At 56.4% G+C, this 13,731-nt stretch overlaps 2 protein-coding genes across 6 annotated transcripts; one reads left to right on the forward strand and one right to left on the reverse strand.

The window, feature by feature from the left end:
• Positions 1-211: 211 nt before the first annotated feature.
• THOC3 (THO complex subunit 3) lies at positions 212-4,022 on the reverse strand. Its single transcript, XM_052816174.1, has 6 exons — positions 3,658-4,022; positions 3,033-3,189; positions 1,957-2,161; positions 1,504-1,665; positions 1,313-1,413; positions 212-970 (listed from the first exon to the last, which is right to left on the reverse strand). Exons 1-6 carry the CDS (start codon positions 3,838-3,840, stop codon positions 807-809), a joined length of 972 nt encoding a protein of 323 aa, XP_052672134.1. The 5' UTR covers positions 3,841-4,022; the 3' UTR covers positions 212-806.
• On the forward strand, positions 4,022-12,365 carry SIMC1 (SUMO interacting motifs containing 1). 5 transcript variants are annotated; one of them, XM_052816173.1, is made up of 11 exons: positions 4,036-4,160; positions 5,100-5,218; positions 5,917-6,663; positions 6,902-7,122; positions 7,720-7,789; positions 8,238-8,383; positions 8,835-9,014; positions 9,508-9,636; positions 10,601-10,757; positions 10,839-10,923; positions 11,906-12,365. In XM_052816173.1, the coding sequence occupies exons 3-11, from the start codon at positions 6,124-6,126 to the stop codon at positions 12,124-12,126; spliced, it is 1,749 nt and encodes a 582-aa protein (XP_052672133.1). In that variant the 5' UTR covers positions 4,036-4,160; positions 5,100-5,218; positions 5,917-6,123; the 3' UTR covers positions 12,127-12,365. The 5 variants fall into 5 exon arrangements, with proteins under 5 accessions (XP_052672129.1, XP_052672130.1, XP_052672131.1 ...); XM_052816169.1 differs by lacking the exon at positions 5,100-5,218 and having other exon boundaries at positions 4,022-4,160; XM_052816170.1 differs by lacking the exon at positions 5,100-5,218 and having other exon boundaries at positions 4,022-4,160; positions 6,905-7,122.
• Positions 12,366-13,731: the final 1,366 nt, after the last annotated feature.

The following is a 13,731-nucleotide window of genomic DNA, read 5'->3' on the forward strand; positions in this document are numbered from 1 at the left end:
GTCCCCAGCGTGGGGGCACAGTGCCCCCTGGTGGGGTGACAACGCAGGACAGGAGATGGTGACAGTGGGGACAAGGGGGACAGCCCCTCGACACAGACCCTGCAGCCGGGGCCTTGCCATGGCCAAGGGGAAGGAGACAGGGGAAGGGAGAGAAGCTCACAGGAGAGCAGCTCAGCACCCCCCTTATTCCCCCACAGCAGCCACAGGCACCTTCATTATGGAAGAGGATTTATCAAAATTAGAAAAAACCACAGATACAAAAAAAAAAAAAAAAAAAAAAAAGCCCCAGCTGGGGAAACATCCCCCAGCTTGCATCCCCCCACCCTCCCCTCGCTGCCCCAGTGCGGGGAAGGGACACGGGATGTCTGGGAGGGGAAGGGGCAGACTGTGCTCCCAGGGCTGCCCTCACCACCCGCCTTTGGGGACAAGGGGACAGTCACATAGCTTATCACTGCTGGGGAGCCTGGCTAGAGCGGAGCTCCTCTCATGGGAGGCTCCTCAGCAGTCACCTTCAGTGACTGACTTTCTTTGGCCGCTTGCCTTTGGAACAAGCCCCCCACGCCCCAGAGAGGAGGCGGCAGCCCTCAGACAGGAGGGGGGCCCTGCTAGCATCCCCCCCACCCTCCCCAGCACACAAGCTGCTTTTTTACAAATGCTCCCAAGAGCAGCACGCGCTCCACAGCCAAAGGTCACAGTACTGCCAAGCAGGCAAGGAGGGGAGCCATCTCCTTACCCCGACCTATACTAACTAAGCACTCTCATGTCCCCGAGAGCAGGGAAGCGTTGCCTCGCCCGGTGCGGTTTCATTAGGAGTCATTGGGGAGCCCGAAGAGCTTGACGGTGCCTGCCTCCCGGCTGCTGTCGTATTTGCCATCTTTGTCATCACAGGCGAAGGCCAGCAGTGGCCTCTTCGGGTGCCAGGCCACTGTGAAGGTGGGGGACTCACACTGCACCTCCCAGAGCTTCTCTCCTGCATGGAAAAGGGGCCACGTCAGCCTGGAGAGCCTCCAGCCCTCCACTGCATGCTGCCCCGTAGCACACACCAGAGCCAAGCACCTGCTGCTTCTCTCCCGCGCAGGGCAGAGGAGGAACAAACACTGCTTCAGCGCCTTTTAATCACCTGGTGACAAGGCACAGACATGACAGGCATGTCTACCACAGACTAACGAGGCAGAGGCTCCCCCTCACGGCACTCTGCTCTATGCAGCCAAGGTCTTCCTTAGCAGACTGATACTCCCAGTGCCCTCCCAGCTACACCAGCACTTCTCCATCCGATTCCCTCTTTGCCGTTCCCCAAAAGTCAAACCATTACCTGTCTCCACCTCTGCAATGTCAATGAAGTGATCTTCTGATGCTGATGCCAGCATCTTCCCATCATGGCTAAAGCTCAGTGTTCGCACGGGCCAGTCAAGCCTGCAGCAACAAAGCAAAGCAGACAGTGAGCCACCTCCCGCACGGTCACCGGTGAGGGGAGGCAAACAGCTTCGGGACAGCGCTACCTACCTTGAGAAGCACCTCACACACACCAGTTCATCCACATCCCAGAGGCTGACTAACGCGTCAGCACTGCCTGTGGCAAAGTACTTTCCCATGGGATCAAACTTGATGCAGATGCAGTTTGAAGGATGGGCGTTGATGGACTGAATGGGTTTCAGCTCTGGGTAGCTGCAGAGATGAAGGGAGAGGGCAGGAAGCAGTGAGAGAAGCGTAGGGCTCGTCTACAAGCAGGGCAGGCATGAGGCACACTGGGACTGTGAGCAAACCAAACTGCTCCAAGGCCACGCTCTCGGAAACCTTGAGTGCCAAGCAGCTCCAGGCAAGTTCATTCCCACCAGAGGGGTGGAAATTGCTGGGGTGTGGGACTTGAGTTCCTCAAAAGCAGCAAAGGGGCTTGCAGAGTGATGTCTGCTGCAGCCAGCCCCGCTACCCTGCCCACCCACTGCCATGGGCACCTACCTGAGGATGTTGATGCAGCCGTTCCCGTTAGTGAGGAAGAACATGTTGTTATCGTTGTTCCAGGAGATCTCATTCACCTCAAACTTGAATTGTTCCTCAGCTTTGGAGCGATGCGTCTTGGCATCAATGAAAGTGACCACGTCATCCTTGTTCCCCACTGCAATGGTCTGTCCGTCAGGGCTCCAACAGATGTTGATGTTCTCCCCTGGAGGGACAGAAAGGCAGCAGGTCCCGTTTCCACCCAACAATCCACAGCAGCCATAAGTTAAGCAGACAGGTGGCATTTATTCCTGATCCAAGGCCACAATCTGCTCCACTAACTCCAAACCACTCCCAAATGGGAAAGACTGCCAGGTCTGCAGTCTAATACACAAACCCTATACAGCAGCTGTCCAGCAAATACATAGAGTTATTGAAAATTAAACTTGACAGAACCACAGCTTCAAGCCAATATGACTGCATCACTGCCCTTCCCGTTTCACTCAAGATGGGACCGCAGCAACCACCAAACAAGGTCAACTCAAAGATCCTCTGAATCCAGTGATCTTCGAGATCCACAAAAAGCAGAGGCCAACAATAAACACATATGAACGACAGTAAGAACAAGGCAGGTTTCTGTTTGCCATCTTACAGCGCCATTTCCAACCCCAACAATTCAAAATTGGAGATTTCCAAGGGCAGAGATAGTATCTGGGTTAACCAGCCCATAAATTCGAACAATCTCTTTCTGAATCCGCGCAAACTTTTACTTCCACCATGGCTCTCTGCAAACGTGCCTTTCCCCAGCCTCCAGCCTTGCAGCCCGCAGACTCCAGACACAAGTACGCAGGACATTTTAAGAGTCAGCATCATGTATCAATAGTTTCTCCAATCCTGACACCAGAGTAAACCAGCCCTCACATTCACTACTGCTTCTTACAGATCAGTGCAACACAAAGATGAAAGCAGTCAGCAAAGATGTCCCGATCACCAATACCCACAAGAAGGGTCCAAAGCACTGCACCACTGCACACAGGTCCCACGCAGCTGAGGTCCTGCTGGGACCCAACGGCCCTCCTGGGAAGACAGGGACTCACCTTTGGTATTGACAGTGGCGATGCACTTGGTGGTGCGGACGTCCCAGATGCGGATGGTTTTGTCCCCGGATGCCGTGACAAAGAGGTCAGGGTTGCTGGGGTGCCAGCAGAGCTGATCCACGCTGTCCCCATGGCCCCGGTAGTTGTTCTCCTTCACCTGGAGGGGGAAGACAGCCATTGACGGGAGAGATGAGCCCGGCTCTGCCCACCCTTCTGTCCCGCATCCCAGTATACTGCGCCCCACTCCGCTGCGGGTTACCAGATGGGGCGGAAGCCCAGCCCAGAGCCCCACCGCCATTTCAGTCACCCACCGCCGGCCAGGATGGAGGAGCCCTCCCCACCTCCCCAGCCAGGCACCAGCTCCAGTCCCAGCTCCCTGGCCCCGGCACTGGCCTGCGGGGACCTTGGCGATGCTCCTCTTCCCGGTACAGACCCGAGTCCCCGCTTCCAGGCCTGGTACCGACCACCGGGGCTACTGGTCGAGCCCGAGGCGGGGGGGGTCCCTCGTACCACCCCAATCACAAGTCCCAGCCCAAGGGCTCCCGGGGCGCCCGGGTACCGGTCCGATTGGCCGCTCCAGGTGTCCCCCGGGGCCCGGTACCGAACGGCCGCCGGAGGAACTCACCAGCCGGTCCTTCTCGAGCAGGAAGACGCTGGCGGTCTTGTCGAAGGAGCCGGAGGCGAGGCGGCGGCCGCAGCAGCTCCAGGCCACCGAGTGCACCTTGGCGCCGTGGGCCGGGAACTCGCGGCTCCGGGTGTTGGCGCGGAACAGCTCCTGCATGGCCTGCACGTAGGGCGACAGCGCCATGGCGGCGGCGCCGCGCCGCGACCGGGAGGGCCGCCGCCACCACTGCCCCGCCCCGCCGCCGCGACTGACGCAGCTTCCGCCGACCCCCTAGGCCCGACCCGGCCCGCGGCCCGAGCGCTGCCGCCGCCGCCGGGACGGGACGGGACGGGACGGGGGGGAACGACGACGGAGGAGGGGCGGAGCCGCCGCCCGCCGCGAAGATGGCCGACAGCGTCCTCCTCATAAGCAACTCGGATTCTGAGGGCAGCCGCTCGCCGCCGCCTCTCCGGCGTCGCTGTCGCCGTCCGCCGCCGCGGCGGCGCGTGCTGCCGCCCCCTGCGGTGAGTCGGCGGCCCCCGGGGCGGGGCGGGGCCAGGCGGGGCGGGGCCGGGGCGGCGGCGGCGGCGGGGCCTCCCGCCGGGCGCGGCGCCGCCTGCCCCTCACAAAGATGGCGGCGCTTCCGCCTCGGCCGCAGAGCGCGGGCGGAGACGGGAGCCGCGCGGGGACAGAAAGCCTCGAGGGCCGTGGCGGGGCGCAGCCGGCCCGGAGCCCCGGCCGTGTTTTCCCGGGGAGCCCGGTTCCCCTCGGTCACGTCCCTCACAGGACAGTCCTGGCCCCAGCCACATGCCTCAGGGACTCCCCAGTCTCCCCCAGGAGGGCTCGGGTCCCCTCGGCCGCCTCCCGCCAGCAGAGGCCCCGTCCCCAAGCGTGTCCCCCCGGGGGTCCCGGCCTCCTTGGCCGCGTTCCCCCCAGGAAGACCCCAGCCACGGAGCGTCACGGTCCCCTCGGCTGCACCTGGAGGAGGGTTCTCAGCCCTCCGGGCACCCTGCTGGGTACAGCCCCGGGCCATGGCAGGGCGGCCGCCGTCCCCCTCACCTGGGCCACCCCGCGGACGCGGGGGGGACGACAGTGGGCCGGTGCGGCGGTTCAGGGCACGAGGCCCCCGGCGAAGCACAGCCCCGGGGCCGGGGGGGGAATTGGTCTGTCCACCCCCCCACTGGGCACCGTTGGCCCCGGTTCTGGTGCAGTTTTCAAACGCCAGCAGTTCCACAGTGTCCGGTGCGGCGGGGCTGGCTGGAGCCGGGGCAAGCCCTGGCCCTCCTCGGCTCCAGCGGCTTCCCGAGCAGGCGAGGCCTGCTGGGTTTTGTCACCTCCACAGGCTACATGCGGCCTCTCCTTGGGAAAGGCAGCAGGTCTGAGTCGGGGGGAGAAAAAATGGATTTAAATTGTCCACAAAACATGTTCCTGCTTTGAGACGCTGAGGGGTTTTTTTTTCCAAGAGCAAACAGTCTCTGACCCCTCCCGGGCACGTCGAGATCCTGAGAAGCGCCGTGTCCTGCCTGCCAGTGGTGCAGACACAGCTGCCTTCCCCTGCCTGCTCCTGCTGCCCCTCAGACAGGTGCGTCCTTGGAGCTCCGGGTGCTGCATCACCCGGCGAGTCCTGGATGGGAGTCCCCAAAGTCTCAGGGCTGCTGTAGCTCTGGCTTGGTGCCATGAAATGTGAAAGTAGCTCTGTTCCTTGCCGCTCTTGTCCACGTAGCGGGTGAGGTCGTGCCGCAAGGGGGGGTGCCGAGGTTTGGATCCTGCGCTGCTCCTGCCAGCACCGGGCAGGAGCCCCTGGGGATGGGGGACAGGAGCACTTGCTGCACTCCCCTTGCCCTCCCTGGGCACCCCAGCAGGGCTGGCATTTCCCCATGCCAGGAGGGAGCTGGGCAGGCCAGGCCCACTCTGGGCCAAGGTGAGATGTGTTTGGAGCAGAGGACACGGCCGTTTGCCATAAGGGGCCCTGGGGGGAGCGGGGGGTTTGTCTCTGCCAGGAGCAGGGAAGAAGAGCCCAGGTCAGGCTTGGGCTTAGTCATGCTGCTGGGGGACGCTGACACCAGAGCTTGGGGCCACTACCCCGCAGGCTGCCCCATCCCTTCAGCCAGGCAGTGGGGTCTTTGCCCCTGGTTTCTCTTCCTGGGCTGGTGCCAATGAGCGCCTTTTCCCCCTTGGGCTGGGGCAACAGTGCCACCATAGCAGAGGTCCCTGGCAGGGGAGGACCGAGGCACCCAGGTGCCACCATCACTGACAGCACTGGCCCCTCTGTCCCCACAGGAGATCATCGATCTGACCTGCGAGGACACGAGCACAGACCCAGCACCGTGGAGCAGCTTCACCATCATTGACCTGACGGAGGACACATGCAGCCCTCCCCACACCACCAGCTGGGCTGACCAGGACCCCGGGCAGGTGCCTGTTGCCCCAGCGGCACACACATCCCATCCCCAGGTCTGCTCCACCACAAAGCAAGAAACGGAGTCAATGGCAGGGCCAAGCCCTGCAGCGCCCTGGCACGGTGCTCCCGCAGAGCCCAGTGCCACCACAGACACAGCAGAAAGTGCAGAGAACTGCAGCTGCTTCTCTCCTGCCTCCAGCTGCCATGGCTCCTCCTGCAGCCCAGAGCAGAACTGCAGCACTACCACTTTTAACAGTGACTTGGGCTCCCTGGCCAGCATGCAGCTGGACTCAGACCTGCTGTCCCTGTCCCCTTCCAGCCTGGACAGCAGCAGCAGCAGCTGGAGAGCCAGTGGCCCAGAGGAAGAGACTCCCCACCTCTGCCAGCAAAGGGAGCTCCCCCCAAGGCAGAGCTCTGCCCCAGCCATCCCCACAACCCCAGGGAAGGCCCAAGGGCCTTTGCTGGAAGCAGGCAACGTACCGCCACACAAAGCAGTCCAGCAAGTGAACCCAACCAGGACCAAGGCTGACAGCAAGGCCTGGCTGAACAAACTGCACTATTTCAGGAGAAGCGGAGTTCAGCACCTCTTCCTCCAAGGCGTAGCACCCAACAGGGAAACACAGCAGGTAAATGGGGTTCAGAACAGCCGCTGCCAAGCCCAGTCGGAGCCTGCTCAGAGCAGCCCCTGTGATAGAGGATGGAGCAGGGCTGCCCCTGCTCCACTTCCCCTTTTGGGGGAAGTTTTGCCAGGCAGTTGGGATCTCTGGTTATTGCAGTTCCCTTCACGGTGGGCCCCACATCACAGCTGGGTTCCTCTGTGTCAGGGGGAGCTGGCTTACACCCATTGTCTTGCCTTGTATGCAGCAGAAACCTGAGCTTATTCCCAGCGGGAAGCTGAGCATGGTGCGTACCACCATGGAGGAGAACTTCCAAGAGGGCACCTTGCATTTCCTGAGCGAGTTCGTCTCCCGCCAGCACTATCCCCCCAAAGAAATCATCTCCCACCTGATCAGACAGGTCCTGTTGAATCCCCAGCAAGGGGAGATCCTGAAGGACACCTACATGCTGCTGATGAAGATCCAAATGTATGTGTTCCCTTTGCCACTGTGCCCTAGGGCTGGCTAGGTGCTCCCGGGGACCTGCCCAGCATAAAGGTTATTCTCCATGGTCCTCACTCACAGAACAGAGAGCAATTTCCCCTTATAACCCAGGATGATCCTCCTGCCCCTGCCTCCTGTTATCAGCACAGGCACACCCAGGGCTGTCTGAGGGTGGGTCAGGGACAACCTGTGACACCAGGGAGCTCTCTAGGACAGAGGAGTGTGTTTGCCTTGCTCCTGAAGCACAGATCTCATTCTTCACAGCTGTGACATGGCAGAAACACCTTCCCTGGGCTGGAGGTGGCTGGAGCAGTTCCCCTGCTGCCCTCAGGGTTCCCGCAGAGGCACAATGTTTTGTGAGGCCACAGGCCCAGGAGTCCTGGGCCTCTCCACAGAGTAAAGCCCCAGTCAGGTTCTTCCAAAAAATGAACATGGTCAGGGGAGGAGAAAGGGAGAGGGCAAAGCTGGAGAGGAGAAGGCAGGGCAGACCCCTGAGTAAGTGGGGCTGGGGAAGGGCCAGAGGCTGCCATGCCTCCAGACAGTCGGGCAGTTCAGCACAAATGGACAGTGCTGTCCTTGCAGGCTCCATCCAGCCAACACCGCCACAGTGGGATGGGACTGGACGCTGCTGAAATACATCATGGAGGACCAGGTACTTGGCACCGTGTATGTCACATGGGGCAGGGATCATCCAGTACGCAGTGCTTGAGGGTAGGCATTGCCCCAGGGCCTCGCATGGCCGTGATCTGCTGCAGAATGGGCCAGTCCAACATGTAGTTTTATTGCAGCTGCTGAGGGCAGCAAGTGCCAGTTGGGTATCTTGCATTTATCCACAGTGCTCCCTAACCTGCTGCACAGCTGTAGGCAGGTTGTCTCATCTGAAGAAGGCACAGCAACAGATAAAGCCTCTGTGGGTCACAGCCCTAGCACAATGGTAGAACAGGTCCAGCAACGCCCCTAGGGCATTGCCTGAACCAGGCAGCCCCTCCTGGAGCTACTCCTCAGTCATGTACATCAGCCTATTCCCAAGACAGCCAAATTCCCTGGTGCTGCTTGCCGTGCAGCTCTGCCAGGCTCATACCACCTCCATCTGCCCTCAGGAGAAGCCCCCTGGCCGGCTCCTGTTCCTGCAGTACGTGGTGCAGACCCTGGAGGATGACTTCCAGCAGAACCTGAGGTTGCGCCTGCTGCAGAAGTCGATTGCCAAGAAAGTGCTTTCATGTGACACGTGCTTCAACAATGTCAAGTAAGGGACACCTCTTCCTCCCCTGTTCTCTAACCAGATGCTGAGAGGCAGGGGCTCAAGGAACACTTGTTGAAACTCCAGGTCAGACTTTCACTTTCCAGGAAACAAGCTTGGGAGACAGAGGGAAGTGTAGGGCCCAAGTATAAAGAACAGGAGCAGGTTTACAAAAGCCAGCCACCAGAGATGATGCAAGGCTTTTCCAGCTGCAACCTAGCAGGCTTTTCCCAGGAATCAGGTCAGATTTGCATTGCTCAGAACAGGATTGAGGAGGCAGTCCTGTTGACAAGCATATAAATCTGCTGCTCAACAGAACTACTCCCTAACCTGTCCAAGCAAGTGGAACATATTCTTCATCCCCAGGGCCTTTCCTCAAGCTCCAAGTGGATCTAGAGGTCAGAATGCAGCAAAACCAGGCCCATCCCCATTAAAGTTCCTGTTTCTTCCCCACCAGGGAAGTGGTCGAATGGTTGGTCGCAGCAGTTACAGGAGTTGGGTTCTCCCAGCCCCAGGAGCAGCCGCAAGAAACTACATCCTCTTCAGCAGAAGCAAGGGCTGAACACAGTTCATCTGCACTACAGCTGGCCAGCACTGACCAGACAGAGGTGGCTCCACCAGCTTTCTTTGCCCAGAAGTAAGCACCAAAAGCCCTGACTCCCTGCTGGCATTATCATGCGGCCCAAGTCCAGGAGAAGCCAGAGTCTCTCCCTGTCAGGTCAAGGAAGCCAGGCTGTACCTGTGACCAGTTTTGCTGATTCTCCTTTGGGCAGACATAGACTTGGTGAGCAAGAGACTTCCTCACCTGGTAGGAAACTGGCTCAATAAGCATCCTCCTCTTGCATGTAGCCTAAGGCTTGGAGCTCTTGGCCCATAGCTCAGGCTACCCTGTGCTGCTCCACCAATATGCAGTACAGCAGCTGAGACCTCCCAGGGGCCCATCTGGAGATTAAGCTCTGCTTCCAAGAGCATCAGATTCAAAAGCCACCAAGAGACACCAAATCTAGCCTGCTACGTTCCCCCATGTCCCTCACTGCAAGGCATGAGGCTGAACTAGGTGCCGTCCCCCCTGCTTTACTTTGCAAGCCCAGGGGTAGTGCCTCCTGATGATGACTGTCTCTCTAACCTAGGGTGGTGCTCCTGCTCCAGCGGATGTTGTCCATCGCAGTGGAAGTGGACAAATCTCCCAACTGCAGCTCCTGTAAGATCGCAGATGTGATATTCCCATTTATACTGAATATTCCCCTGAGGAGCCAAAGGTGAGAGAAACATGTGCAAAGCAGCATCTGCCTGTGTGAGCAATAGTCTTATTCCCGATTTACATCCAAGTCTGGATGCATAAAGTACCGACAGGGTATAGAAAGACAAGCTCATTTATGACCCAGCCAGCAAGACCATGACTGTATCTCCCATGGAGATACAACATCACCAGCTGAATGCATCTACCCAGCTGCTGTGTTGCTGAGAACAGTGGATTTTCCCACTTGTTAAAGTTGCAGGACCTTAAAACTGTAAAGAGGGTCTGAAATGCAGCACTCTGCATCAGCACAGTCAAGTACTGGCAAACTTCACTGGTTCCCAGGTGCAGCTGGGTAGCTCATCAGAAACACAATGCAGTTCTTACAGCTTTGCCTTGCCATCCTTTTGTTTGCTTCTCCAGGAAATGCAGTATCTCAAGCCAAAGCACAAGGGCCTAAGTGGCTGTACCATAAGCACAAGACCACTAGACCCACAGATGTTTCAAACCCATGTTTGCCAGCCCCACCAGGCAGCCCTTTCAGACCCTTTTAGCAGAACTCTGAGCGCACACTGGGTCTGATCAAGCCAAACTGACTCTAACCAAGCTATCGCTCCTCCCAGGACAGATCTAGATCTGGCTGGCCACTGACCCCACTTCACACTTGGTTGGCTGTGCTCCCTGTGAGTCAGCAGGAATGGGTAACTTCCACACAGGCTGTAGGGCAGGGTGAAGTGAAGCAGATAAGCTTGCTTCGCAGACCGTAGCAACCTCGAGTTGCCACAGGTCAGACTAAGGACATAAACATATCCATGGCCAAGCTGCATAACAAAGGTGTCTCTCACATCTGGTGGTTTTCCTTCCACTGCACTGCTGGGCAGCCCCTGCACCAGATCAGCACCAGCAGGACAACAGGAACATGCTAGAGCAGTTGTCCCTGGTCAGTCTATGCTGTCTCCCCCAGAGTAAATACCTTTGTCTTCCAGGGAAGCTTTCTTAAACACCATGGAGAGCCAGCTCCTGCGCTGCAAACTGCTAGAGCTGTTGTTCCAACACAGTTGCGACATGCCCACAACCTTGCCCTTGTCTCTGGCCAAGATCCTGTATTTCCTGAATCACTCCTCTGTGCTGCTGCAATACCAGGTATCCAGTCCAACCTCTCCTTTACCTTGTTTTCTCTTGAAAAAAACTCTTCTAATAACCAAATACTGTCTCCTGTCATAGGATGAAACACCAACATGGCAAAGATGGGATGAGATGCTGCAGTACTTGAGTTTGCTGCTGATGAGTTACCAAAATGTAATACTGGGTAAGCAGCCTGTTCTGGCCTTAATAAACATGAGCTTATCAAAAGGCTGCAGTGGAACAGCCAAAGTACCCTTCCTCCTCTCTTCTCATCACTCTTGAACTCACAGCCACTGAGTCTTAGAACGATAATGTGCCTCCTTCCATGCTAGTAACTATTCCCAGCAGTCAGAGCAAAGAAGTGATGTTGCATCAAGCAGAGCACTCGGTTTGCTCTGCCAAGTTTAGCCCCTAAGAAACAGCCTACTTCCTAAAGGATTAATCCCAGCACTAGGAAGAACACAACAGGGTGCTTTGTACTCACTATTGTCTAAGTTGCACACACAGTGGGTGGAAGAATAGGGTGACTTAAGAGGAAAAGCAGAAGGCAAAGGGGTGGTAAAGCCAGCACACAGCACACACTCAGCACTTAGACTGGGCAGGGAGCATCACCCACAATAGCCATGGAAGGAGCAGCATTTCTGACCCCAGGAGAGCAGCACAGTCATAAAACACTCCCTAAAACTCCCTAAAGTTATTTTACCAGAAAATTCCTCAAGTCCTTTTCCCAACTTCAGCTGCTTTAGCCCAGGGTTAAGGCTGCCATAGAGATGCAGAGGAACCCACCATCACATGTGCATAGAGTCTTACTCTCCCTGAAGCTCCAGACAATCACTGCTGTTAAACCCTTTGGGGACTCTCCTTTGCAGCTGGACAGCTGTCCAGTCTGCCACTAGCATAGGAGAAAAGGATGCTACAAGCCCTGCCCCCTCCCCATTTCTTGGGTTCTCTCCACATGCAGACTGAGCTCCAGGAGGGGACAGTTCCGTCTTCCACCGGGCTAGTCTTGTGCAGAAGCATCAAGGATAACCATGAGAGGATCGGCACAGTTCCCAACCGCTCCTCACCACAGCACAGCGCTGCCTGTGGCACACTGCGATCTGTCCCTGAACAGGTCAGGCAGCCCACTGTGTGTTGCCTCTCCCCACCGGCATTTCTTCTTGCAGACCACTTGCGGAGCTCACTCATTGACCGGATGGACTTGATCATTCAGAAAGCCAAGCCCAAGCTCCAGGACAGCGATGACATCAGCCATGTGGACATTCAACTTAAGGTAGAGGACTTCATCAGCCGAATGCAGCAGGTCCTGGGGCAGCCTTTTCCCCTGCAGATCATGGAGAAATTGTCCATACTTCAGGAGTTGTTCCTCATTGTCACTGCTACCTGATGGAGACAACCACTGCAGCAGGGGGGACAGAGAGCTTCATGTTTCCTCTATAAAACCGCACCAAAACCCCCATCTCATGCTGCAGTCTTAAGTGTCATACATCATGGGGGTTTGTTTATACATTTCTTTGGAAAAATGTCTGGTTCACATGGTCTCAGAATTTCCTTTCAAACTTACCTCATCCTACAGTTTTACAAGGCACTTTGTACTCTTCTGAAAAATAAATTATTTTCATATTTGCTGAGACTTCCATCTTGGTGCCAGCCCTGCCCAAAGGAAGTGCAGAGCTCTGTCAGCTGTATCTTGGGATAGCATTAGACTATTGCAGCCATAAACTGACAATAGTTTGCACAGCAAGCAAAATGCCAAAATACCTGTTCGATATTTAGGAAAAGGTGATAACTGAGGAAAAAAGAACAGGTGTGGGCCGCAGTGAAGGCGCTCACAGTGCAGAGATCCCCCAGCCATGCTGGTCAGTCCTCAGGAGAGGAACATTTCTGTTCCAAATCAAATACATCTATATTACTTTGCCTAAGGTGATTAGCCTGTCAAGAGGGAGGACTGGATAGCAGCATCAGCTGAAAAAGCTGCACCTCTTCCAGAATGCCCTGAAGTGTCTGCAGTGCAGGCAGGCATGCGTGTTATGATGAATATTCAATTCAAATACACTGCCATCAAATCAAACCACAGCTGAGATCAGAGAGCAATTAGGCATTTCTATGGAAAATCTCCTCAGACAGTTCAGAAGCAACAGAGGTCGGGAGTGGGAGAAAGGCTCCTGTAGCTGCCCACTACCCCTTTATCTGCCCCTGTGGTAGGCAACCCTTAGCAGGGTCCTAATCAGGAGACCAGAGCCTACAAGCATTGAGCAGCAGAGTCACAGCCAGGAATGGAGTAGTCCTGATGTTACTGCTGCACAGTGAGGCCTCATCCAGAAGCCTGGTTTCAGTTAGCCCAGAACACTTTGGAAGGGTCTGATCTGGGGCTCACAGGTTTGCTCCTTGTTCTTTAGGAAGCCTCTTCCCAACTGCCAGATGTAGAACAAACCACTTGTCTGCATGACATTGCCCCTCTAATCCAGGGATAAGCCATCCAGGGAAAAGTGAAAGTCTGTTTTGGGAGTAGTAGCCAGAAGCATTCCCAACAGTGCAAACTCCACCTACTCCCTGCTCTAGAAAGCTGCTCTTCCTGCATGATATGCTCATCCAGGTATATTTTCCAGTTAGGTCCTTTTAACTGGATTAGATCTCTATCATTAGACTAGAAAAGCAGCTGCATTCCAGCAAGACGCCCAGTTATGGATGTTATTTTCTGGTATGTTGGAGATATCCCCAAGAACGACGCTGGAGTAAAACACAGAGTAGAATATCACACCAAGACACCACACTTTAACCCCAGCTTTTCCAAACTAAACTATGAGATCAGCCTGTGCAACCAAGGCCTGCAGCAGCAGCCTGTACCAGAGTACGTGGGTGCTTCAGGATCTATTTCATCACGTTTAGTTCTGCTAACATTCCAGGAGCACAGAAAACACCAGTGTTCAGCTCAGACATCCCCACCCCAGGAGAACAAGTACTGCTCTATCAGCAGTACTTTGGCAACTAC

The sequence above is a fragment of the Harpia harpyja genome, chromosome 20, assembly GCF_026419915.1.
Source record: "Harpia harpyja isolate bHarHar1 chromosome 20, bHarHar1 primary haplotype, whole genome shotgun sequence".
Classification (NCBI taxonomy): Eukaryota; Metazoa; Chordata; class Aves; order Accipitriformes; family Accipitridae; genus Harpia; species Harpia harpyja.

What these genes read in the sequence shown, in the direction of transcription:
- THOC3 (XM_052816174.1), bottom strand. Translation starts at nt 3,840, where the DNA reads ATGGCGCTGTCGCCCTACGTGCAGGCCATGCAGGAGCTGTTCCGCGCC. An exon ending in GGCTGCATCAACATCCTCAG is followed by an intron (nt 1,666 to 1,956) that starts GTAGGTGCCCAT and finishes TCATCTCTGCAG; the next exon opens with CTACCCAGAGCTGAAACCCA. An exon ending in CATTGCAGAGGTGGAGACAG is followed by an intron (nt 971 to 1,312) that starts GTAATGGTTTGA and finishes TTTTCCATGCAG; the next exon opens with GAGAGAAGCTCTGGGAGGTG.
- SIMC1 (XM_052816169.1), top strand. Translation starts at nt 4,041, where the DNA reads ATGGCCGACAGCGTCCTCCTCATAAGCAACTCGGATTCTGAGGGCAGC. An exon ending in GCGTGCTGCCGCCCCCTGCG is followed by an intron (nt 4,161 to 5,916) that starts GTGAGTCGGCGG and finishes CTGTCCCCACAG; the next exon opens with GAGATCATCGATCTGACCTG. An exon ending in AATACATCATGGAGGACCAG is followed by an intron (nt 7,790 to 8,237) that starts GTACTTGGCACC and finishes ATCTGCCCTCAG; the next exon opens with GAGAAGCCCCCTGGCCGGCT.